Here is a 26,198-nt window from a genome sequence, read left to right on the forward strand (position 1 = left end):
GTTCATTACAGTATTTATGACTTGTCTGCAAAATTTGGTATAAAACAGAGTTGATTTGACATGATTCGGACGTCTAGTTGTAAAATTGAAAGTTCTTAAGTTTCTTTCAAAATCTCATTCGTTTTTGTGTCTGATTCATAGTTCTAGGAGTTATTTTGGTGTTTTGATCGCGCGAGCGAGTTCGTAAGATATTTTTGGACTTGCGTGCATGTTTGGTTTGGAGCCTTGAGGGCTCGGGTGAGTTTCGGACGCTTAGCGGAGTGTTGACGAAAATGTTGAGTTGCTGGTTTTCTGCAGGCCTCTGATCTCGCATTTGCGAGCTTTAGTTCGCATTTTCAAAGAGGCCCTCAATCTTTCAGTGCCGCAATTGCGAGGCTTTGTTCTCAATTGCGATTGCGACATCTGCAACTGATCAAATAGTTGGGAGACAAGACTTTTGAGTTCATTCTCATTTTTTAACCCTTGACTCAGTAGGAGACAACTTGGAGAGGGGATTTTCACCTACAAACCTTGGGTAAGTGATCCTAATCTATTTCCAATCATATTCCATCAACTTATCTTAGATTTTAACATCAAAACCATGTGAATCAAAAGTAGAAATTTATAAAACTTTGTCATGTTTTTGAAAAATAAGAAATTGAGTTTTGAGAGTCGATTTGGACTCGGATTTTGAAACTAATCGCATATATGAACTCGTGGGTCATGGGTAGATGGAATCTACCATTGAACCTGGGTTTCGACCAGGCAAGCCCCGGGTTAACGTTTGTTTACTTTTTGGAAAAAGTGTAAAAATCTTAACTTTATCTATTGCAATTGAATTCCCTAGCATTGTTTGATGTTATTGAGCCAAATTTGGCTAGATTTGAGCCGTGTGGAGGCGGACTTTAAGGGAAAAGCTATTTTCGAGTTGTGAATTGGTCCATTTGAGATAAGTGTCCTGTCTAACTTTGTGGGGGGGGAGGAAACTACCCCTTAGGATTGGTATTGTTGATTCAATTGTGCTAAGTGAAATCTGTGTACGCAAGGTGATGAGTGGGTACACGGGTTGTACGTAGTAGTTGAACGGTTTAGGCTACTTAGACTATTTTCATGCTTTAATTGAAATGACATATTATGTCCTAGATTCTCATAGTTAAAGCATCCTTAATTGTGTTAGACTATCCTTAAATGCTTTAATTGAATTGTTTAGTAATTGTTCTACATCTTACTTCCTAAATTGCTCATATGCTTTAGTTGAACTTGTTGCCCCTTTATTGATACATGTTATCCCTTTATTGTTAATTATCATTGTTGAATTATTTTTTCGTGTTGCCCTTTATTTGTTAACTTCCGTTATTTGATACTCATTATTAAAGATTGTTTCATTTATTGTGAGTTAGTCTTATCTAATTTTGTGGTTACACATTGTTTTTTCCATTGTTGAGTTATTTGATGTTGAGGTTGTGGAAGTTCTTAATACGTTGAGGCGATGTTGGTTATTGTTGAAACATCTATCCTGTTGAGCATTTTTCATCCATTATTATTGTTGATATTCTCGTATACGTTGTGTTGGAGCCATGGGCTATTGTTATGGAAACATTGATATTGTCGTTGTTGGCAAGTTGTGATATGTGGACACTTGTGGTGCGATGTTGTTATTGTGATATGATATTGATGAGCATGTGCCGGTATATTGCTTGGGTTGATGTGCATGCGGTTGTTTAAGGTGGGACTTATGTGCGTGTTACTTGTAGAGGAACTACGTGAAGCCACGCGGTGTCATAAGATGGGCTAAAGTGTGTGTAGCTATTTCGAAAAAACTATTTTCAAAACATATTTTCAAATGTAAGGCTCACGCGGAGGCATAAGGAAGGATTGTGATTAAAATTGAGAAATGTGAATACGAGGCGGTACCTCGGTTTGATTTCATTATACACAAGGCGGTACCTCATTGTGTTTCTTGTTGTTATTTCATGTTGCAAAGTGTCGTGGAAGGAATATTTCTTGTTGCTCCATTTGTTATCATTCTAGTAGTTGTAGTCTGTACATGATCTTTGTATCAATTTAGTTATTTCTTTCATGTTATTTTTACTGTTGATTTTCCCGATTTTAGATCATGCTATCATCTTGTTCCATATTAGTTGCTTTCTTACTTCTCATTTTATATCTGTATTTCATTTTATACTGTCTATTTCATATCCTATTAGGTGTCTTGACCTGGCCTCGTCACTACTTTACTGATGTTAGGCTTGATACTTGCTGGGTACCGTTGTGGTGTACTCATACTATACTTTTGCATATCTTTTTGTGCAGATCCAGGTACCTCTGCTCGTGCCGATAGATAGAGGGTCTTGCTAGCTGCTTTTACCGGATACTTCAAGGTATGCATGCTCGATGTCCGCAGGCCTCAGACCTTTCCTTATTTTTCCTTACTGTTGTATTTCCTTTTTGGACAGTGATGTTGTAGCACTCTAGTAGCATTCTATAGAGTTTATGACTCAGTTCCACCGGTTTTAGGGTGTGAGATTGTGAGATTCTATTTACAGGCGATTTTATCCATTATTTAGTCGCTTTCAGTATTTTGTACTTATATATATATCTAGTGGTTGCTATTTGTGAGGCTTACCTAGTCGTAAAGACTAGGTGCCATCACGACATCCTTCGGAAGGAATTTGGGGTCATGACAACAAGAAACGCTATGACATGGAACAAAGCAACAAAACACAAGTGAAGTAATAGGAAAGTATCAACAAGAATCACAATGTATCACACCGCGTTTTAGCCCACCTTATCACACCGCGTTGCTTCAAGTAGTTCCCCTGCTAGCAACACGCGTATCAAACCCACCTTATCTCACCGCATGCGTTTCAACTCCAAACCTTATATCACCGCATGCGTATCAATATCACAATGTATCACAAATCGCACCTCAAGTGCCCAATATCTCAACTTGCCAAAGAAATCAACAATAACATTATTTTCACAATAAATAGCCCATGGCTCAACCACAATGGACTCAAGAGTCTCGACAGTAACAACCGGAAGTGAATAACTCAACAAGAATAGTATTTCATAATTTAACACTTTGGCACGATGTGAATCACGGCCTTTGTAACTCAATACCAATTTCAACAACAAGATATTCCAAGAATAACAACTTCATGTAAAGAATTCAAAGGTTAAATAATGAATAAGGAATAGAGGAAACAAAAACTTCGACTAAACATGTAGAGCAATTACCAAGTAAGAGATAAGACAAGTAGAGCATGTGAAGATAGAATAATGATGATGGATATAACAAGTTACGGTGACCTATCACCCTTCCCGCCCATACCCATTTTGTCATATAGCATTCACCTATATTATATATTTTCCAAGAAAAACATTTCCTTCTTACCAAACACACCCTAATTTGTATCAGCAATCAGGTGATCACGTTGATTCAATAAACTAACACAATCCTAAAGCACACAAGTATATAGTTCCCTTATTTTACGAAGAAAAGACACCAAGTATATCATAATCAAGCATAAAAATGCTTATTAAGTTTTGTTAGGGCAACATATGCCTCTTGGGAAAAGGATACATATAAAAAAAGTCTGTGGTGCAATACTGACACAAGCAGAAAGACAATAACAAGATAATCATGTGCCCAGGGCCAGCACCAGTCTTCCAGCTTTTCAGGAAGAAAAATCAGAAGCCAGAAACTTCATACCTCTCCATAAGCTTTACCTCGTTTTAAAGATAAGTGACCTTAGCCCCAAAGATTTTGGTTAAAGAAAATAAAACTGGGGCTGCATGAGGAAGTAGAATCAAAATTTCCCATGCCTGTGAAATAACCATGATGGAGGAACAACATAACATAAAAGGAAAAGAAAATACTTATCCCTGACAAAACAAAATTCATATCCCAACAAAATCAAGCTGCCAGCTTAAATGCCAGTATAATTCCTTTCCCCATTCTGTTCTCGTTTATTGTGTGTCTATTTCCTGATACGTCATTGCCATCGGCAACAGTAATGACTATACTCATTGATTGCTTGAAGCACAATAGCTACCAACCCCTGGGCTTCACTCCACCACAGAACAGTAAACTCTTTTACTTGGATTTTCAACTGGCATTGGCTGCACATGCTGAGCACCAGCTTGTCCGCCCATTTCGTTGCCAAACCGCTCAGATGGAGTACTTAATTCAACAGATGATGATCTACTATGATATGCTTCAGCAGTTCCACGTCTTGTAGTCTTATCATCAAAGGTAACACGTTGGAGATTTTCTGCTAGTAAATCAGGACTATACTTTTGTGGAGATTGAGGACCTGACATGGTTGAATTCTGAACTGATGGTGGTATGAGCCAACGATTCCAGTCATTTCTCCGCCTTAACTTTTCGCCCTACGACGCAACGAAGAAAACTTTTAAAACCCTAACAGTTAAGAGGCAAATACTACCTAAGTACTTTCTAATTTTAGTACAACCACTATACTAATATTCTTAACAGCATTTTCCTAGTTCTGAAGCATTAAACACCTAAATAGGCCCATGCAAGAGGGTAAATGCAAATAATACCCAAGTATTTTCATGGAAAAAAATAAGTTTAACTGGAAAATTGCTTAACTCTGTTTTTATTTCTTTTTTGTGTGTGATAACCGAGAAATCCCTGAAGGGCAATGGCGCACATGTTCAAAACTCGGTGGTTTAAGCAAATTCCTATTTCTGAAGCACTAAATATCTCAATCAGCCTAGGCATCAGCAGAAAGACTCTTTATATTATTCAAACAGCACCTGTGAACAAGGATGATTTACAAACCAATATTTTGTTTCTAGCAGGACCTATTCCGAAGAATGTGGTGGACTTTGTATAAGGAAGTTGAATACTTGAAACCATTCACAAGGGTAACAGGTACTAGGTCTACTTAAGATTCCATGTTCACATCTCTAAGGTCTTTAATAAGTGCTCATTGATGCATTTAAGTTTCCATTCTTTTAGAACACAGGCACTTTGCCAAAAACTCAAATATTACTTGGAATTCCTTTTATGTTTGCCAAAGAAAGTGGAAACTAAAGGTCTATAAAGACCACAAACCATAGAAGGGATACCTGCACTTCTACAGCAGTAGAGGACCTCATAACGTCCAGTATCAGTTGTATATTATCTGTCAGCTGCATTACCTGCAAAAATGGCTGAAAATAAGCTTTTTTACAGCAAACAAAGTTACCGCAAAGAGTGGTTAAGGCACGCATGTAAGTGGAGGCCACACCAAGATAAAATGAAGAAACATGGATCTGAAAGGATATCCAAAGACTTTACCCTCCGCCTTCACCTCAACCCAAAAGATTAATCATCCACCTTATACCACGTCAGTCGCAGCAATAAGGACATAGAGAAGTGAGAACTATCACAAACACATGATTATACATATAAAACAGCAGATTGAACTAAAACCATACAGTCAAGTGCTAACTCCCCAAAATGTTGAACAGATTAGAATCCTTTATAGTATCTTAGAATTTTTAAGTATTTAGTGCACAAGCATGTCAGAAATTTGAGTTAGTGTTATCTCTCACTATCAATAGTTGTGTCTTGTATTCCATTTTCGTCAAGTCATCAATACAATATACATCTCCTCACTTCTCTTATTTTCTGATTTTCTGACATATTTAGACAACCCTTCGTATGATTCTCAGATGTCGATAACTTATACTGATATTTTAATTTATACTCCCTGGGCAACAAAAGTTCAAGAAAAACAGGGCCACCCATAACCATCAAGAAATGATTGTGACTGTTAGATCACCTTGTAGCTGAGAACAACAACATACCCAGTATAATCCCACATAGTGGGGTCTGCGGAGGGTAGTGTATACGCAAACCTTACCCCTACTTTGTGGAGATAGAGAGATTGTTTCCAATAGACCTCAGCTCAGGAAAGCATAAGCATCACATTAATGAAAAGAAAAAGAAAAGAAAAGAAAAACAAGAAGTGACAACACCGAGAAAACATGTAAAAGCTGCATAAATAACAAGAAAATAGTAAGATGACCGAAAATGCAAGAAATGACAGGTAGTGACCTTGTAGCTGAGAGCATCAACAAATTGCACTCCATAACCATTCCATCAAAAAGGCAGTCACTCAACATTGCCCAGTTTGTAACATAAAATGTAGAACATTGGTGAAACCAGGAATTTCATATGCAAAGAGTCATTTTTTTTTTGCTGACATGACTTTCTACTCATAGATAGTTTTCAATGTGGTATAACTTAAACTCGAAACTATTGTGAGCAGATATAAATACCATCCGAAATTTCACCCACTTTCTAGTTAAATCCTTTGAAGCAACTTTCGTATCTTCTCCTTCCAAAAAGATAAGGTAAAGAATTAAACTTCCAATTTGAATATTCATTCAATGAATTAACTCCTCCACAAAATCACAGCTCTCTTATCTTCTCCTACCAAACATGTTTAGGGAAGATTAGTGTTTTTGTAAGATATAGAAGACTCCTTTTAATGCATTTATATTTACTACTAGATCATTATTTCAACTGATGACTTTATTTGATAAGTATTTCAACTCATGACTTGCCTCAATCAGGTAGTAATTTCAAATCAGAGTCTCACTCTCTTTTATAGCATCAAATCATACCCTTCTAAAGTTTATATTGCTCATTATCAGCACCTTCGTCTCCTCTTTCTCCCCGTGTTTTTAAAAGCTCAAAAAAGGTGAAAAAGCGATGAGGTGCATGGAGAGAAGCTCACTATTTAAGAAAAACTATTAAGTATCAAACATCTAAGAGATTAGTACAATAAAAATAATATGGAATTAAGAATACTACTTTCGACATCCATTGTACAATAATGATGATCTTAATCCAACTCCTCAAAGGAGAGATTCCCAAAAAAAAAAAAAGACCGAAATCACTTTGTACGCCACTGTTTGAAGCAAACTTCTCTAAAGCATGACTTTACACCTGAAGCAACAACCCTTTGCTTCACATTGCTTCATTGTTTCATAGTTTTTAATAGCACTACTTCCACCTAATTGTTAGCCTTTAAATAAATTTAACTCATCTTCAAGAAAACCTGCCTCTGCGTACCTCCAATTTACTAATATTGTCTCCCTTTGCTTAGCATCTTTCTTCCGGATTTCATGGTGTTCCTATTTATCCTATGATTGTTGTTGTGATACTAATATTGTCTCCTTTTTGTCATTTTGTCTTTTTATTTTTTTGAGTCGAGGGTCTTTCGGAAACAGCCTCTCTACTCCTTCGGGGTAGGGGTAAGGTCTGCGTACACACTACCCACCCTCCCCAGACCCCATTAGTGGGATTTTACTGGGTTGTTGTTGTTTGTTGTCTTGCCTAAGGGTGGCAAGTGGGCCGGTCCAGGCACTTACATGATAATATATTAACCAAGAGTGCGCATGAAAACACAATATGGTGGTCACTGACCTCTTGCTAGAATCACTCAATTTCAAAACACAAATCTGTTAACCACTTTCATGCGCTCAAGAGTTCATTCTATAAGGACGCTGATGTAGCTTGACACATTTACCGCAACAACAAATTAATAATTACTGATGAAATCGATTGCAATGCCAGAGATTCAGTCCAACCACATATCACTATATTAGCCAGCCTTCAAATGACCAAAATTAGAACAGCTATGTGCAAAAAATACAGCATTTAAAATCAACAACCAACAACAGCACGCGTATAAAACTTCACATACACTTAAGACATGCTCACTACAAAACGAATCATAGTTGCAATCAGCAAGCCTATACATCCAGAGATACTGCTTCTTTCTCCAAATATCATTCTATTATCCAGTCAAAAGGGTCAAAACTATGCAGGAATATTTCCTCCCTAAGGAAGATGTTAGAAGTTCACATTAGTTTTAGTTTACTTTCTTTTTCTTCCCCATAATACTCTTAAGAGGGGAAGAAAGCAACACTGATAAGAGAGAGAGAAACAGAGAGGCCTCTTGTTTGAGGAAAAGATATCATTGGCGCTTCCTATCCTAAAAAGGAGCTAAGGTCATCAACCAGGCTCAGAAACATTGTTAAAAGTTGCCAACAACAACATGAATTAAGATATGGAGATGCATTTTCAAAAGAATGAGCTACTCGTACACCAGAAAATATCAGCCAAGCACTAAGGATCAAGTAAACAAATATGTACTAACAGAACTCCCCTTATGAGAAATGGCATTTAATTCAAACCAACTCACTTTCTTGAAGCCTGCTATTAGCATAACGGGAACCCATCCATGTTCATCCATGTTCCGTCGCAAGAATGTATCCTTAATTAAATTTTCATCACTACAGCAAAATATAGGGACAAGAAGAGTTTAGAATACCAATACAGTTATGGCAGCTACTAAATAAGAGCAATTACAAGCAAATAGAACAAAGAAGTGTCTACCTGAAATAATAATCTATCTGGTTCACTATTTTGGTTTGCATCTGGGGATCTGGAACATGAAAGAAGAAAGGTGGCACAGGAGAAAGCATAGGCATTCTAAATGAATCAGGCAGCGGACCTGGAAAATAATATACAGGTGCAACTTCTGCATATTGGTTAAAGTATCAGTAGAGAGACAAAATGGGCTTAGTAACTCAGCAAAATAACTCAAGAAGTAACACATCTCACCAGGGTAAACAATAGGAGCTCGATAGGGCTGCACAGGCATGTGTGGAGGTATAAAAGGTGGAGAAGTATGAGGTGGGCCTCCCATAAATGGCCTCGCTGGAACTCTATGTGGCTGCATGGGTGCATCCCTATTCCCCCAACCTCTGTGAGGTTTCCAATCCTGATTTCCACGTTCCTGATCACGCCTACCCCCATAACCATGATTATATGCGCCATCTCCACGGGGATGTGGACCAACATTGCCTCTCCTGTTTGAGGTTCGTTGATGTTGGTTCTCATTTCCACCATGTGATTGAGATCCAAATCCTCCCGACTGTCCACCATCCCTATGACTAGTATCCCTTGAAGAAGACTCGGCACCAAAATTTCCTGACTTCCCAGAATTATTAGTTACTATTTCCACCTCAGAACCCTGCGCCTGTTGCTGAGGAAAACCTCCATTGGCTGATGCATTATGGTTTGAATAACCACCTCCTCGCTTCATAGACCTTTGGCGGGTGGGACCAACATGGTTCGACATTAAATTAGGGTTTGCATTGTTAGAATTAGCTTGCCTATGAGAAGATGATGCCATTTCCGTGCCCTATAAATCCACACATTTACAAATACATGAGCTTTTAGAATTACCGTGGATTATTAACTCATAAGTATATGACACATACACAATAAAACAATGAAAACTGAGAATCAGAGTGCAGATAGAGCAAAAACAACAACAACTACCGCCTCGATCCTAAGGTAGTTGGGATCGGCTATATTAATCCTCGATATCCATTTCATTCCGAAAATCAGTTAGAGCAACGTATACAGATAAGTAGCATTGATGAATGGGGTTTAAATAACCTGTGATACGGAAACTGATCCGTCGGAGAGAGCTTTGAGTGAATCAGAAGACGGCGATTTAGGTGAAGCCTTAGTGGACTCAGAGAGAGCAGGCCAAGAGACAGCACCCATAACTGGACTGACCTCAGCTGCACCATTTGACGGTTTACTCCAAGCCTGCTTTTTAGACACATTGTTGTTGCTATTGTCGGAGCTCTCAAGCTGAGCTTCTGTAGCCACGTCATCAGAAAACGAATAATCAGAGTGAACGATTTGCTCAGAAGATACCGGAGGAGAAAGTGAAGGTGGAGGAGGTAAAGAGGAACCCGCCACAACGGTGGATTCTGAATCGCCACTGCGAACAATCTGCGTCCAAGTCGAGGAAACGCCACGTGCAGCAGCTGATGATCGGCGAGACTGTGGGCTGTTGAGACCGCCGGTGCCGGTGTCTGGGGTAGTATTCCGGTGAGAATGATGAGCCGGAGTTGGAGCCGCTGTAGCCATCAAAACTAGGGTTTCTTTCTGTTAATCGAAACGCTTCCAAAAATAAAAAGTAATCTCCCAAAATCGAAGTAATTAGTCTCTACACTTGAAAATCCGTTAGTTGATTGACTATTCCTAAAATAAATAAACCGATCAAAATTTTCTACACAGAGTGAGAGATTAAGCAGATTAGTACTATATAGAATCAGAGAAACCGAAAAATGCAAATAAAACGTTAAGAGAGTATAACTGACTAAAAATCAAAAGCCGCAAAAGAAGGTGATTTAGACGATCACTCGGCTTGTTCAACACACAGCTCAGAGAGACGAGTTTTCTCTCTCCTCTCCTTTGTGTTTCTCTCTCTACCTATTGCTTTGCTTAGCAGTAGAGAAAAGCAACTCGGATTGTTGTACAGAATATAATAAAACTACGAAATTACCCTAGTGCTATATGCAGTGAATAAGGTAGTTTCACCGGCATGGTTTGATTGGTCCAAGCTGGCAATTATTTCATCACTTAACTTTCATTGGATTGTGACTTAATTACCTGCCTTTCTTTTTATACCCATGAATCAGTAAATTCTTAGCACAAGATTTTGGTGATCCTTTTCGTTATCGAGTCGAATCTAAAGATTTCGTTATTTTTTATTTTGGTAATTCAGCAATAGAGTTCCATATATTACTTTGTCTTTCAAGATTTTGATATATTTGATTTAATTTTAACACAAATATATATATATATATTTAAAATCTAAAAGTTATTATTATTTTAAAAAGGCAGAATAGCTTACGAGACATCCGGGCTTGTTCCGGTTTGACATCTCGGTCCCTATACTCCATAAAGTTTCATTCAGACACTTGAACTCGATCAAAACTAATATTTCAAACACTGCTGACCATTGACCAAGCTGATGTGGCATAAATATAATTGAGGTAGACAAAATGCTTGGTATACACGCGCATAGTGAGCGTGAAATGGTGGCTAAATCAAAAAATGACAAAAAAATTAAAAAGAGAAAGGAAAAAAAAAAGTATAACAAGTCATATCTTCTTCAACCCACCAGCCTCTTCGATTTTGGTGCTGGCACCTTCGTCTTCTCCCGTTCCACCACCACCATCTCCACAGCCACAATTTCCTCCTACTCTTCCATCATCATCACCGCCACCTTCCTAAATTTCAGAGTTATTTTTTAGCCAATCGCCTCCTATTCTCCCTATTTCTCCATCAATTCAGCCCAAGTGGGAAAATAAATAAAAGAAAATTTTGATTATTTGAAATGTTGGTATCTATTTTGGATGAATTTGTGGAGTTCTCAAATGGGTCAAGCTCAACAAATTTGCTTCTCAAGGGCAATATACCACCAACATAAATTGGACCTTTACACGCCTTCTTGTCCACATATTTCATGGCCTTAAACAATTCGAATCCTCCTTTGATATTTTATTTTTATTATCCTTAAAGATTAAAGATTTACGGTTATCGACAAAATTAGTTGTTGAATTATTATTCTTGGTGCATAATTTGGATTGGTACATTTAAGTGTATTTGGGGGGTTTGACTTCTTGTAATTTGGGAAGAATATGGTAGAAATATGAGGTTAAATAAAGAAGAAAAATCTGAAGGGTGGAAGAAGTAGCCTGTCACCGTATGAGAATTTGTGAGCTTTCAAGGGTGAAAATGGTGATGGTGGGTAAAAGGGAGAGAGCTGGAAACGCGGAGAGAGAAGAAAAGGCGGTTTTTTTTTTTTTAAATAAAATAAATTGATTTGAAGATTTTATAAACAGTCATTTTTTGTAAAAGTAAATTATGATATGGGTATTATTTATATAGGTGGATTTGATGTGTCTTCCATATCAGGGAGAGTGAACAACACATATGGTTGGAGGTGTTTAAAATATTAGTTTTGATCGAGTTTAAGTGTCTCAATGAAACTTAATGGAGTTTAGGGACCGGGATGTCAAACCGAAACAAATACAGGTGTCTCTTAGGCTATTATGCCTTTTAAAAAAGCAATTGCATATTGAATAAGATTATAATGTTTAAGCATTTAGCTCATATAATCAGACGTCTCTATAACAACATCCTTATATAACAATTATTCACTATAAAAGCCAAGTTTTCTTCAAAATCGATTTTTATGTTATATTTTACCTCTTTATAACAGCTTTTTACCTATAATAACAACAACAATATTTATAGCAGAACGCTTTTCGTAAAATTACTCCTCTATAACAGCCATATAGAATCTTTAAGATTACTAATAATAATTCTAAAAATATGCACATACTATTTTCCACTAAACAAAGTTTCTATGTTGCATAAGATATAAGATTTGAAGATTTACACATGATATCTTTTTTATTAAACAAATTTCAAAAAATATTTAGATAGACAATTTAATTGCTAAGCGCTTAGATTGTCTTCAAGGAAAAGCAATTGGATATCTTTTTCCTGAAAATTTGGACACGAATTTTCGTTAATTCAAGCGTCATATCGCTAATAAGATAATGAAATCTACGAAACAAGCTACAATTACAAAGTTCTTCCATCAATCTTAAAATAATTTATTTTTTAAGGTAGCTTTAAAATGTCTGCCTTAAATTTTAAATCTTTATACGTTTAATTATGAATTTATTAATAATTTATTGGTTTTCTTCAATATTTAACTAGTGAAATATGTATATATTTTGAGATTTTAAATTTGAATAATTTTCTTATCTTTATATGTAACATTAAAAAAACAAAAATAATAATTTTTATACATAACAACCAAAAAATATTTAATCGTCAAATGCTGTTACAGGTGTATAACAACCATTCACTATAAAAGCTAAAAAATATAGGAACAAACAAGGTTGTTATAGAGATAGTTGACTGTATTTAAAACTTTAATTATAATACTTTAAAAAAAAACTAAGTTATCGTTACTTGACTATAATCGTAAAATGTGAATCCAAAAACTAAACAAACTACTTGACTATAATCGTAAAATGTGAATCCAAAAACTAAACAAACCAATGGTATGTTTAGCCATATTTTTTTTTTTTTTTGAAACCAATGTTTGGCCATAAAAATTTTAAATTTTACTTGAAGTTGAATTTTGAAACTTTTGTCAAAATTTGAAAAACTCCAAACAGTTATTTTTCAAAATTTTCATTTCAAATCACTCACAAAAATTCAAAAATAGTTTCAGATTATATTCATATCCGAACACAACTCTAATTTTTAAATACAAATTTCACTTGAAGTTTTTTTACTTTTTCCCCAAATTTCACTCTTCTTGTATCCAAATGCCCACTAAATTTTCCTCCTTCCCACGTGGCAACTCCCATCCCCGCACATCAGATTCTTTTTGTGAGGCCATCTACAACTCTTGCCTCCATTTTCTCCTCCAAAAATGAGTAAAGCTACTCGAACCATTACTCAATTTTTACTCCAAAAAAGAATATTTTATTTTATATTGTTCTCTCTCTCTTCAATATTATATTATTATCTTTTATTTAAATTTTATTTTCTTATTTCTATTAATTTGTTTTTCTTTTTTATATATTCATCACACATAATTTATATTCCTTCTTGTATAACCATTTAATATAAAATTATTTTATATCATAAATTTTTAAATAATATAATTTACAATCAAATATTATAGATTATATATATTAACGGATAATTCAAATAAAAGTAAAATCATTGAGATACAAGATAATTAAATACATATTACATTATGGTAAAATTTTAATTAAATACTACATAAATATTCAACTTCCACCTCTAGTATGCTCCAATGAATGATCTATTAATGCATTACGAAGTGCAAAATGAACATCTTTGTCCTTAATTCTTTTGTGTCGAGCTAAAAATTATTCAGATCGGTGATTTTCATCTACTACTATTTCTACCGTTGGAGGTGGACATTTCCAATCATCTTAAATTGTTTCATTATATTCGCAACATCTAATATTTTATATTCGCACCTTTCAATTTTAGCAACATCTAATATTTTATATTTGCACCATTCATTTTTTGAAATGATTATATATTTTTTGTACAATCATAACTTATAATAAAATTAACTTACAATTTTATATAAAAATTATAAATGCACGAAAATTAATTTATCAAAATTATACGCCAAAGTTAAGATGTAAAATTAATATTACAAAGATATTACATAAACATAATTAAGTATATATAAAGAGATAAATTAAAAAAATTAAATAATAAAAATAATAATAAGGTAATAGCCTAATAGGGAATAGTAATGGAACAGAATTTGAAGTTACACTATTAATCTCCGTTTTATTCACATGGCCTTAGTAATGACACTATTAATCTCCATTTTGCAGCAAAAAACGGGAGAGCATTCTCCAAAAACTAACTACATTATGGCAAAATGCAGCAGAGTTGGTGTTTTTCTGCATTTCGCGTTCGCATTGTAATACGTGATATCTTTTTTTTGGACATGCTTCAAATTGAAGTTTGAGCTGTCATAGTCAAACTTCAGATCATTGACTAAAATTCCATTATAAATATTAAACTAGTTAATATCCATTCAATATATGATGTAGTACATTCAGAATTTGATATAAACACTATTTTGCTCAATCTTGTAGCTAAGAAAAATGCGACAAATAAGTAAAGTCAAAAAGCAAATCAAAAAATGAATTGAATTGAACAAAAATGTAATACAACAACAAACTAGAAAATCGGATGCACACCTCTCATTTAAACTCATTTTATTCTTTTATCCAACCTTAATATCATACGTCTTTAAAAACACGTTTCAAAGTGAAAATGTTACAATAAATGAATTCCAATCTTAATAACTTCATGATTGTTAATTAATAATGCACATATAAAATAAGCTATCTCAAACACCATTTGTCATATGAATCCCTCCGATTGAAGAAAATACATAAAAAATTGAATTGACCTTTATGTCGTGTATTCATCTACTTCTAAAATCAAATAAGTCAATCATAGTGGTACTATTTTCCCGTTAACAAATCACAGGGGTCAAACAAGGGAAAAATAAAATAAAATTGGGAGGTTCCTAACGGCGGCATGGAAGTGAACGGGGACGACGGCGAACCGGCGGCGAAATCTCCAGCTGAAGAAGAAATGACTACATTTTCTCGCCACAATTTCGGAAATTCTGAAAACACCGACGACGGCTTCTCCGTCACCATCATCGAGGTCTTTCCTCTCTTTTAGTATATTTCTTTAATTTCAACACTCTATTATTTAACAATTCAAACAACAACAAAAAAGGAGAAAAAACTCAATACAGCTAACTTATTTTTGGCATATAAATAGAACATGAAAGAAGAGTACGGTTTATTCATATGGCCTTGCGGTATTATTCTTGCCGAGTACATATGGCAACAAAAGTCACGCTTTGCTGGCGCTACTGTGGTTGAGGTAATGAACCTCATTTTATTATATTACTTATTGAAAATTTTATAACTTCGTAGCCTTTTGTTGGTCTTTAGCTCGAATAAAGGAGGATGGTTGCATTAAGTAACTCTATTGTAAAACTAGTGGATTTATAATGAATCCTCAATATATTTGCCACGCCCCCAAACTGGGGTGGGACGTGATTGACACTCAATCCAGTATAATACCATTAGTGGGGTCTGGGGAGGGCTGTGTGTACGCAGACCTTACCCTACCCTTGGATAGAGAGGTTGTTTCCGATATACCCTCGGTTCCCTCCCTCCAAGAACTCCCCACCTTGCTCTTGGGGTGACTCGAACTCATAACTCTTGGTTGGAAGTGGAGAGTGATTAACACTAGATCAACCCACTTAAGCTGAATGATAAAATATAATAAATCCCAAAATATTTTAATACTGACCCACTAATATGTCATGAGCCTTTAGAATCCGAAAAAAATAAAATTTAAAATACATAGCCTACGGGGCATCCCCAGAAATAAAATAAACGTAAAAAAAGAAGTTATAAATAATAGTCTGAATCCGCTATCGCTGGGATGAATCAACGGAGTTTGTAAACTGAATCCAGAATATTTCCTCTAGCCACGTGCCTTGTTACCTGCATCCTCAATACCTGCCACACAACGTAGCAGGCCCAAACGGGCTAAGTACCACCAAAGGATACCCAGTAAGTCTCATAAGCTACCTCCTAAAAAGGCAGAGCGAGACCTTCTGAAAAATATAAGAAAGAAAAGGGATATACGAAAAATCATATAAATCATATAAAATTTTGCAACCAAGTAATAATCTGGAAAATGAAACTGTAAGCTAAACTGTAAGCTAAAACTGAAACTTAACGTAGAAATTGAGCCCATAACTGATATCTGAAATAGAAACTGAGTTATATATATTTTAAGATATAACTTTGCAAAGTTAATTGTTACGCATAATGGCCCTGCGTACGTGAGCATCCGGGAACACGTACGGGAGAGTGTCGGCCTATTTCCCCAACAAACAATTGGCACCTGCGAGCGTGGGGTAGGTAACCCTGACATCATGACACTCACGCTGGGGGAGGTTGGCCACTTCTCCCTACTGAATGTGAATATCACAATTAAAGGCACATAACAATTGGTAATACACATAAGCATGTATTCATGTCACATATAATGTCGTACTGAATAAGAATAAGTGAACTGAGCATTGGATCACGAGAAGACGTGACTTAGCTTTAGCTAACACATGGAGCACAAGGGTTATAATGGAATTCCTTGTTCGGAAAGTAAACCTCAACTCACCTTAAAACTTTAGCTGCAATTCGTCTCTTCAAGTTTTTCGAGTATTTGACAACACAAAATCTACAATAATAGGCTTAACCATGTCAATTCATAAGCTATTAAGTCTTACTTCTTGTTACTTAGCTATAAATCTAGAAACTCTCACCTCACTGATTCAAGTAAAGTTTTCAACTAAATATTTTCATTCTTCCACAAAGGTATATAGATGACGAGGCCATCAATTCAAGTAAACTGATTTTACCAAAAGATAAAGTGACCTCATTATAAATCCTCGGTTCTAGACCCATAACATCAATTATGTATTCTACAATTAAATACTAGATATGGAAGAATCTCTCACTTAACTTTGGCACTAACTAAAAGATAAACTTTTATCATTTGGGCATTCTAAGAAAACTTCTCTGCCATGACTAGAAAATATGAACCTCAAAAGCTCTATCAATTTATTTCAATGAATACCTAAACTTACATATAAAAATAATTTCATAGAATGAGAACTTAAGGGTTTTGACTAAATTTTCACCTAGTGATAATAACCATAGGAAATTTGGAAGAATTGAATACCTGGGTTTCGAGAATGGCAAATTGCAAAACCTTGAATTTTTTTATGGCTTTCTACGTTCTCTGTGTTGCCTAACTCGTAAAGCAATTAAATTGCTTAGGTTTTCTTGCTAAAACCTCATTTTTCCCTCTTTACTTTTTTAGACAAAGACCTTTACCAACCTTTCTAACGGAAAAAAAACTTTTACCCCTCTAATTCCCTTAGGCTTCGGTCCCACTAAGTCTCTTTTTTCTTTTTCTCTTTTTGCTTTTTAATCATTGTAGTTGCTACTTGCTATTATTAGGCAATATGTATTTAAAAGCTAGCGAAATGGGGCATTACAATATTATTGAGTTTAAGTTATACACACTGTCATGTTTTACACTATCCGCTCAACCAAATGATATTTACAGGGAAGTCTCCTTAAAATGTTAGATACTTATATAATTTTGGAAATAAGACAGGTTACACTAAATAACTAAAGGTTATCGGATGGTGTAAAATTCCTTAAACCGACGGTGTATTAACTTAAAAACTCTTATTGTTTTCTTTCTTAGGCATGGACTTGGAACAGGTTTAAAGGAACGGAATGAATATTAAGGATTTATATAGCCGACTCAAACTAGTTTGGGATTGACGCGTAGCAGCAACAGTAGCAATTGTTGTTTGTTTGGTGCCAATTTTTGTGTACTGTGCTTGAGTTCAGTTTGATTAGTGTTACATCTACTTCTTTTTGTTCATCATATTACAGCTTGGGGCAGGGACCTCGTTGCCTGGGCTGGTTGCTGCAAAAGCGGGTGCAGATGTGACGCTCACTGATGATTCAAGCAGATTGGAGGTGTGATATTTTTTTATTTTTTTGAGTGGTTTTTCAAATAGACACTGAACTGGGAATTCATTATTTGATCATAGTCCTGGAGACAGTGCTCAAACCCGGTTACTAAACCATGGATATATGAGATATCTATATTACTGGTATACTAATTGGATTCAAGAACTGAGCATAGAATTGATGCGCAGCAGGAATTAAGTATTAGGAATTATTGATAACAAAGAAGTGCTTGACCTTTTCTTTTCTCTTCTTTATTTTTCTTAGCTATTTCTTTCCTTGGAGCATTCGTGTATCTTTGAGGCCATTATTGTCATTAAAAATATGTTGTCCTCACAACAGTTCTGGTTACAGCAACAACAATTATGACTCAGTCTCAAACAAGTTGGGGACAACCGTGCTGGTAACTCAAAGTAATATGCTTACAGAAACTGTTGGATTGTTCTGGTTTTTAACTTGTAGGTTTTGTCCAAGGATGCTTTTTGGAAATAGAGCTTCCATTGATCCTGTTCTCCCACACTCATCTGCTGCTTCAATATTACTAAACAACAATCTGAAGTTGCACTGGTGACTGATGTAATTGAATGACTAAGCTATAGATGTTTGTGAGTAGGCTAGGAAGCACCTACCCTGAATAAGAACGTCTCAAAATTTTGTGGGACTTATTAGTCAGCACCTTGAGCTTTCAAAATTGCACCAAGATACTTAACAGTTTTACTATAACTGCTTGTTTGTGGACCTACAGGTGCTCACTCATATGAGAAGACAGTGCGACTTAAATGATATCAAGTGCAAGGTAATCCACACGCTTTTATTTGCTATATGCAACTTGTCATTCCACATGACACATTTTGTGTAGAAGGGTTAAAATGTGTGAGTTTTACTTGAGTATCTAAGAGCGTGCAGAATGCCTTGGAACAGTGATAGTTTTATGCATTTCTCCTCTGTTAGCTTTATGAAGGTCTTGTTTCTTGTCTTGATTTTGCGCGGGATATCTATTTGAAGTCTTCCATTTTCACGTTGCTCATACTGTTGTTGAATTGTTTTTCTCATTTTTATCTTCTAGATACATGGACTTACATGGGGTGTGTGGGATGCACAAACCTTCTCTCTGTGCCCAAACATTATCCTTGGAGCTGATGTCCTATATGACAGTTGTGGTAGGTTTATTTCCTTATTTATCTTGTTATTTCCATCCTTTCTGGATCTACCTACTGAAGTTGAAATGTCTATCTTGCATGCTTACCAAGCCTTTGATGATCTCTTTGCAACTGTGGCATTTTTACTCCAGAATTGTCCATCATCTGTCTTTATTACTACATATCATAACAGAAGGTATGTTTCTGTCCTCTTTTCTCGCTTTAGGCTCAGCTAAGGATTATTTTCTTGTGTAATTAGCTCATTCAGATGTAGAGATGATCCAATTCCCAAGGGAAATGTTTCCTCTGATTGCTTTAAACCATGTGTAGTGGGCATCACCTAATTGGATTCTTGATGGTAAAATGGGGCCTGAAGTGTGTTAAGCTTCTTGATGGGTTCTCATTCATGCCATCACACAAGATGTCTAGTTTGAGTGGTAACATTCAATTGGCTGAGATTATTTTGGACACAGCAAACAGAGACGATACAAAATTGATGTGACTGAACTCAAGTGTGATGGTGCCAAATACTAGGTCCTGCTTACATATTTTACTTCTTCCATTGTAAGTGATCCAAAATTGTCAACTATATAGCACTCTTTAGAAATCTTTCCTGCAGTCTTTTTCTCGTTTTTATTTTCTAAAGGATTTCATGGTTTGTAATCATTCAGGTTTCGATGTAAATAACTTGTGATCAACTAATCATTAACTGCTCATCAATAGAAGTGACCAGTGCATTTGTGTCCTCTTTATATGCTTTCTGTGTGCTTTTTCCTAGTGGGGAAACTTACTATCACCACTGCATCTCTCGCAGCAAAGGCTAAAATATCTGCGCATGAGACTATGCTGGGGCAAAGAGCTTCAACTGCTTTCTTCACATTATCAATGACATTGAATGCATGCAAAGAATTAGAGGGACCATCTTTTTCTGTCAAGTTCCTCAACTTGTCTGATAGTGTATTCGGCCTGATGACATGTTTTAGCATAGTAATTTGAACTAAGGCATTCCCTTGATTCTTGAGGGTAGATTGCAAAAACAAGTAATGAGCTCAACATTGCAACAAAATACGCCATTGACTCTTTATGCCTACTAGGAGCTCTAGTAATTATTTTATAGCTGTCTAACTACATAAGAATTGCAAAGGCTGGCTATTTATAGGAAGAAGACCAAAGTTGTGTTATTGCTCTGGAATTTGTTGAATTAAAATGAATGGTTAAAACTGTGAATTTGGTTGCATGCATGTTGTGGGTTAAAATTGTCAAGAGACCGGGATTCCCAAATCCTAGTAGAGACAAAAAACACTACGTGATTTCTTCTCATTTATCTGCCTTGTTAGGTACCTTAGCTATTTAGAAGTAACATGTTTCTAGTGAAATAGTCGAGGTGCTTACAAGCTGGTTAGATATCACTGTTATAAAAACGAAGTAGTTAAAGAGCATGGAGTGTTGCCCCTTAGCACTCATGTGGATTATTTGGAAAGAGAGAAATAGAAGGGCTTTTGTAGGGGTGGAACTAGATTTTGTCAAGTTGCAAAGTAGCTTTTTGTCTCTAGTTTCTTTTTGGTTTACTTGTAGGTCCATATTTGTATAGAGGATTAAGTCTCTTTTGTTGAGAACCATATTTTTGGTGTATGTTCTCCCGAGGTTCTTCCCAATTGTTAATAAAATTATTTAACTTGCAAAAAACAGAGTGGTTAACCTTATGCATGTGATAATTGCTTGTAATCCATCTTTTTCGTTATTTGCAATATTTGTCTCCCCCCACCGGCTCACTCTTGAGTATAGTACCAATAGAGTGTTGATGGTTCGTGGTTAGCTGATCACGCCCAACTACGCCTTATAAAAAGGACTAAGCGGTTACTGCAAAAATAATTCGGTTCAAGAGTCCGGAGTCGAATCTCACAGAGAACTAACCTATTTGCTATAACTTTTTAGTATCGCTAATGATAAGCTCAAACAACTTTCAGAGTTCAAGAATTGATTTATGAATTAAAAAAAATTACTTAACTAAGGAGAATAGACAATAAAAACTATCAATTAGCAAGAATGAAGTTGAATTCAAGGATAAAAGGATATAAGGTTTACGATTTCCCCAATTGTCGGATTAATTCCTGACATGTTAGCTATAATCTCGCCGTAACACTCTCTAAAGATGATGAGTCCTTGTTTACCGTAATTATCTCTCGATCAATTACGATAATTTACTAGAAGTATTCTCTCGAACTACTCTAGTTGACAATTTTTACAAGTCATAAATATCATGCCAAAGCTTCGTTATCTCTAATCCCGCTTTTAAATTCAAGTAATTAATCTCTTAACTTACTCGAAAGTGGCATTGTTCAACAACAATCTAATCAAGTATTTGTTCTCAAGCAACACAAGATAACTAGATACGATCAATCAAGGACCCTTCAATTAATCACAAGAAACATATAATTGAACAGTTAAAGAGTAATAACGACTCAATTATATCAAAACACAATCAACTTTTCATCCAACAATTGGTTCCATCAACCCTAGATGACGGGTTTAGCTACTCATAACTGTATAAATAATCATAGTAATATCTAGAAGCATTAAACTACAAGTAAAAGGAAAGCAGAGAGAAAAAAACTCGAGTGATCCGTGCTTCCAACCTGCTTAGGTCGATTCCCTCTCTAATGATGTCTCTTCAATAGTGTCTAACCCTTCAAAAACTAACTTTTAGGGGTATTTATAGGGTAAGGGCCGAATTTACATGTCCAATACTAATGAGGAATTAAACTTTTTTTCCGGATAGCATTGTTGGCGCCTTGCACTGCCTGTAGCACTGTCGTTTCGGTGCAAGGCACTGTCTATAGCACTGTCTTTTCGGTGCAAGGCACTGTCTATGGCACTGATGACTATGCCCTTGACAATGCCTTGCACTGTCTATGGCACTATTGTTACTGCGCAAGACATTGTCTATGGCACTAACTTTTCGTTACCTTGCACGTCTTCTTTTATTGCTTCATTTTGTAGTTCTGAGGTACCATTTCATGCAACTTTTCTCCAATTCATGTCCAAACATTCATATACATGAAATAAGCTCTATTAAGCGCAATCGTCGCACAAATTATCATCCAAACAACAATCAAGTAAGGTAAATAATGTCAAAATATATGAAATTATCTCGCGACATCGTTAGCCAACATGGGACCTCACACAAGGCCTTTCTAAATCAAGTACTAAACCTCTTTACGTTATGCAATGATGGCACGTAAGTGTAACTGCTTCTGCTACTACTGGCTATTCGATTTCTCCATCTCCATTGCCCCTTCTGTTGCTTGCCCCACTGGAACATAACAACAACAAATATTACTCGGTTCTAAACAATTGGCAAGTTTTACATTGATTTTTTCTTTATTTGGATTTGAAACCGACAATATAAGCAAGTTCACGAAAGACGGAATTCATTGATACATAAGGGAAATTGATGTGTATTGCCGAAATATGCACAAACTAATATTCCTAGCAAAAGAATATTATAATTCGAAGTATGGATTAACACATCTAATTTATTGCAATGATGAATGTCCAAAGCAAAAATGTACTAAAAGACAGTCGCATTACTAAGAACTTTTTATTTCGTTTTTCCAATCTATCGAAAGTATGTATATTTAAGCAATCGGAAATATATTTTTCAGAAAAGATGGAATTATTAGTTACCAAAGTAGATATTTCGATCAGAAAAAGGAACCAAAAAAAAAAAAGAGTTAAGAAGACTAGAATCATGCTTTGGTTAAGGGACCTGTCGCAAAAGCGTAGTAATTACCTCGGTCCGTTTTTCGGTACCGTCTAAAGTTAAGGGTATAAGTGCAAATTCTTAAAAGATTGCGGGTCCCTAAACAAAACTGTTACCCGCACAAGGAGAAAAGACAATGCCCTGTTTGGATGCCCGAAATTCTCGTTTAGGGGAAAACCACCTCTTTACTGTAACGAAAGTAGGACAATTCTATAGCACCAGTTCCTTCAGAGGTAAATTCTTATTTTTTTTTCTTTTTGTGTTCCATATATTATTATTATTCGCCTGCATTCTCATATAAAAATCACATAATCTATCTTCTGTTTCTTAGAATTTCTAGGGTTGTCTTTATCGCCAATTATAGCCTGCCATTGACTTCTAATTAGATTTTGAACGAACAAAGGTCTTGTTGTATAAACTGGAAATTCACTGCAATAGGATCAAACCCACAAACTGTTTGAATTCTAGAATGGGGTTAAGGCTTAATTAAATTCGAATTGGGTTTTCTTTGATTTTGTTAACTTTTGGCGCGAGATTAGAGGGGTAAGGCGAGATTTGAATCATGTACCTAAGTGGCCAGAGTGAAGTTGTAATCTCTAAAGCTCATTGGTCTTTTTGAATGAAATTGATATTTATGCATGTATTCCTTTTTTTTAATGTTTAATGTGTCAGAATTACCAGATGGAAATTGTTGAAAAAGGTTAACATTACCCTGGGATGCCAATTACCAGATGGAGATGTGGGTATTCTTGAAAGTCAATTCACCTTCTCTGTGAACTGAATTTCTCACTGTTATATATAGTAGTTTTTTTGCTAACAAAAGGAGACCGTTTTCTCCTTTTAATTATAGTTACCTGTTCTGAACACGGGTTAGTTTGCATCCGAGGTGGAGCTAGAAATTTATATAAGGGGATTCAAAAATTTATTAGAATGACATAGTTGGGATTCAAACTTGAGACTTAAAGCCTTTTTAATCCCCTTTACCATTACACTAGAATTTTCCCGGCGATTCAACAATTTGTATAATAACCAAAAACAAACAAACTATTTTTACCCTGTTTGCATAGTATAATTTTTGGACGAAGGGAAGTGGATCTCATCCCCTCTTACTAGCTCCACCCCCGGTTTGCATTACTCTGTGAATAACCCCTGGGTAAATACTAAATAGTCAATTCAAGTGTCTTTGGCGATACATGTATTAATCTATGAAGACAAAAAGCCTTTCTCTTGAGATAGAAGTTCGAAAGTTACTAGGTTTTTTGAACCGCTCTTTCAAGCTTATAAAGCTATACGAAAGAAAATGCAAATATTCATGCTTGAATTTCTGTGATCTGTGAGCTGATCTTACTTGTCATTTTTAGGTATAATACTGCTGTAACTTGTCCACATTGTATTTTTACTCAATCAAATAGATGGCTGGGAGTGGGAGGTGTACTCGTTCCAAAACACAGCAATCTATGCAGCAGCGGGAATCCCAGTGTAGAGCAAAGTGGACCACATCTCTTACCAAGACAATGCTGGAGGTAATGGTCGACCAAGTTCATGAAGGGCATATGCAAAACAAGTCTTTTAGTAAGAAAGGATGGAAATGCATTTGTGATGAATTCCATAAAAGAACCGGTCTTACATGGGAGAGGGAGCAATTAAAGTATCGATATGCTGCACTAAGAAAGCAGTTTGCTACTATGAAGTTGCTACTTGATCATAGTGCTTTCAAATGGGAGGAAATTACAGGTTTAGTAACAGCAACAGATGAAGCTTGGGACAAGTATATCAAGGTTTGTTTTCCCGTGTTGTCTATTTTGAACAAAAACACCTTTAGCTGCTAGAACATGTTTGTCATTTGTGTTTGCAAGTTGAACTCTCCTTTTACTTTTTATTTTCTTTTAATTTCCCAACGCACAGAAGAATTTTGTGAATAAGACTTTCTTTTCCAATGCCTATGTGATCTACTGATGGATCACGGTTTACCTTAGCAATATTTTTCATGTCTAGTAGAGTCTGATGTTGTTCTTCAGAAACCATCCGTCACAAAACTCTCCTTGACATGTACTAATCAGGATAATCCAGATGCAGAGACCATAAGGAGCACAGGCTGCCCATTTTACAAGGAGCTGAGCGTGATATTTGCGGATTCTGGAAGTAAAGGGACGTATAATGGATCTACTAGACACAAGGACTGTCTCCCCGGTTCAACACTGTCTCAAGAAGAGTTGTCATATTCAGAGTCTGAAGAAGTTCCCGATTCCAATGAGCAAGAAATTCTTCAGTCTGTGAGCTCACCTACTGATATAGCATGTCGAAAGAGAGGGCGTAAGGGGGTTGATGGTGCTATTGCAAAAGCTATATCTGAGATGGCTGCTGCTTCAAGACTTAGAGCATCTGCTATGAACAAGTGCAATGAAAATTTCAGCATAACCGACTGTATTAGAGCTTTGGATGAATTGGAAGGTGTCGATGACCAAGCGTATTATGCTGCTTTGGATCTCTTCTACAATCGTGCAGCTAGGGAGTTATTCTTATCTCTCAAAGTTGAGAAGCGGCTGACATGGTTGGTTGGCAAATTGTCCCGGTCCTCCCTAAGTTAAAAGGATAAGTCCGACTAATCTTGTTATATATTCAAGTAGCAATATCCTATCTCAAGTGAGTCATTTATTATTGGGTTTTACAAAGGTGGAAGCTTCATGTATAGACCACATCTCTCTATCTCTTTCTTCTTTTTTGACAACTAGGAGTAAGACTAGATTTCAGAATTTGGATAAAATTTAGTGAGAGAGTTGAAACTTGCTATAGGAGGAAGCATTTTGTTAAAAACTAAGCCCACTCATCATGCATTTAGATGCAAAGGTGGCTATTGTTTCTATTCATCCTAAGACAGGACTTGCTGTTGGAGTTGCCATTGCAGCAACAGTTGTGACATTATGAAGTCAAAAGGAGAGCATGTAACCATCAGATCTTGGTGAACTCATTTACATTAACTTGAAAATGAATAGCTGCTCCGTAGGTTGATAGTTGTTATGGATGATCCAACATACTGCTAGTCTTTCTTCACGTTTCCTGATTAAACAAGTACTAGCTCATAAAAGAAAAGATCCAAGATTCAATATTTAACCCATTGTGCTTTTAAAAATTATGGCTACATAATTCAAATTATTTGTTGAAATTTTAATGATTTTTAACATATATATCTATGTTCTACGCTCCGTCTGACTCTGGCAAAGGTACACTACCAATCACGAGAAAACGAAAAAGAA

General features: G+C 35.8%; 3 protein-coding genes across 6 annotated transcripts; 2 read left to right on the top strand and 1 right to left on the bottom strand.

Moving 5' to 3' along the window:
* Positions 1-3,469: 3,469 nt before the first annotated feature.
* LOC107823306 (la-related protein 1C) lies at positions 3,470-10,367 on the bottom strand. The gene is made up of 6 exons (XM_075234272.1): positions 9,476-10,367; positions 8,633-9,215; positions 8,405-8,549; positions 8,211-8,301; positions 5,080-5,151; positions 3,470-4,374 (listed from the first exon to the last, which is right to left on the bottom strand). The coding sequence occupies exons 1-6, from the start codon at positions 9,956-9,958 to the stop codon at positions 4,051-4,053; spliced, it is 1,698 nt and encodes a 565-aa protein (XP_075090373.1). The 5' UTR covers positions 9,959-10,367; the 3' UTR covers positions 3,470-4,050.
* A 4,469-nt stretch (positions 10,368-14,836) lies between these two features.
* Positions 14,837-20,408, top strand: LOC107823305 (uncharacterized). 3 transcript variants are annotated; one of them, XM_075234267.1, is made up of 8 exons: positions 14,837-15,136; positions 15,257-15,361; positions 17,965-18,051; positions 18,788-18,838; positions 19,109-19,202; positions 19,293-19,377; positions 19,512-19,745; positions 19,853-19,949. In XM_075234267.1, the coding sequence occupies exons 1-7, from the start codon at positions 15,005-15,007 to the stop codon at positions 19,681-19,683; spliced, it is 726 nt and encodes a 241-aa protein (XP_075090368.1). In that variant the 5' UTR covers positions 14,837-15,004; the 3' UTR covers positions 19,684-19,745; positions 19,853-19,949. The 3 variants fall into 3 exon arrangements, with proteins under 3 accessions (XP_075090368.1, XP_075090366.1, XP_075090367.1); XM_075234265.1 differs by lacking the exon at positions 19,853-19,949 and adding an exon at positions 19,960-20,408 and having other exon boundaries at positions 14,838-15,136; XM_075234266.1 differs by lacking the exon at positions 19,853-19,949 and adding an exon at positions 19,996-20,408 and having other exon boundaries at positions 14,838-15,136.
* Positions 20,409-23,059: 2,651 nt separating this feature from the next.
* Positions 23,060-25,934, top strand: LOC107823304 (L10-interacting MYB domain-containing protein). 2 transcript variants are annotated; one of them, XM_016649933.2, is made up of 3 exons: positions 23,060-23,177; positions 24,306-24,722; positions 25,005-25,934. In XM_016649933.2, the coding sequence occupies exons 2-3, from the start codon at positions 24,357-24,359 to the stop codon at positions 25,530-25,532; spliced, it is 894 nt and encodes a 297-aa protein (XP_016505419.2). In that variant the 5' UTR covers positions 23,060-23,177; positions 24,306-24,356; the 3' UTR covers positions 25,533-25,934. The 2 variants fall into 2 exon arrangements, with proteins under 2 accessions (XP_016505419.2, XP_016505420.2); XM_016649934.2 differs by having other exon boundaries at positions 23,068-23,177; positions 24,357-24,722.
* The last annotated feature ends 264 nt before the right edge of the window (positions 25,935-26,198 follow it).

This window comes from Nicotiana tabacum, chromosome 17, assembly GCF_000715075.1.
Source record: "Nicotiana tabacum cultivar K326 chromosome 17, ASM71507v2, whole genome shotgun sequence".
NCBI lineage: Eukaryota > Viridiplantae > Streptophyta > Magnoliopsida > Solanales > Solanaceae > Nicotiana > Nicotiana tabacum.

Coding starts and splice junctions, on each gene's coding strand:
- LOC107823305 (XM_075234267.1), top strand. CDS start 15,005: ATGGAAGTGAACGGGGACGACGGCGAACCGGCGGCGAAATCTCCAGCT. Junction 18,839..19,108: donor TAAATGATATCAAGTGCAAG/GTAATCCACACG, acceptor TTTATCTTCTAG/ATACATGGACTTACATGGGG. Junction 19,203..19,292: donor TGTCCTATATGACAGTTGTG/GTAGGTTTATTT, acceptor ATGCTTACCAAG/CCTTTGATGATCTCTTTGCA.
- LOC107823306 (XM_075234272.1), bottom strand. CDS start 9,958: ATGGCTACAGCGGCTCCAACTCCGGCTCATCATTCTCACCGGAATACT. Junction 9,216..9,475: donor GATCAGTTTCCGTATCACAG/GTTATTTAAACC, acceptor GTGGATTTATAG/GGCACGGAAATGGCATCATC. Junction 5,152..8,210: donor TAATAGCAGGCTTCAAGAAA/GTGAGTTGGTTT, acceptor CCATTTTTGCAG/GTAATGCAGCTGACAGATAA.
- LOC107823304 (XM_016649933.2), top strand. CDS start 24,357: ATGGCTGGGAGTGGGAGGTGTACTCGTTCCAAAACACAGCAATCTATG. Junction 24,723..25,004: donor CTTGGGACAAGTATATCAAG/GTTTGTTTTCCC, acceptor TGTACTAATCAG/GATAATCCAGATGCAGAGAC.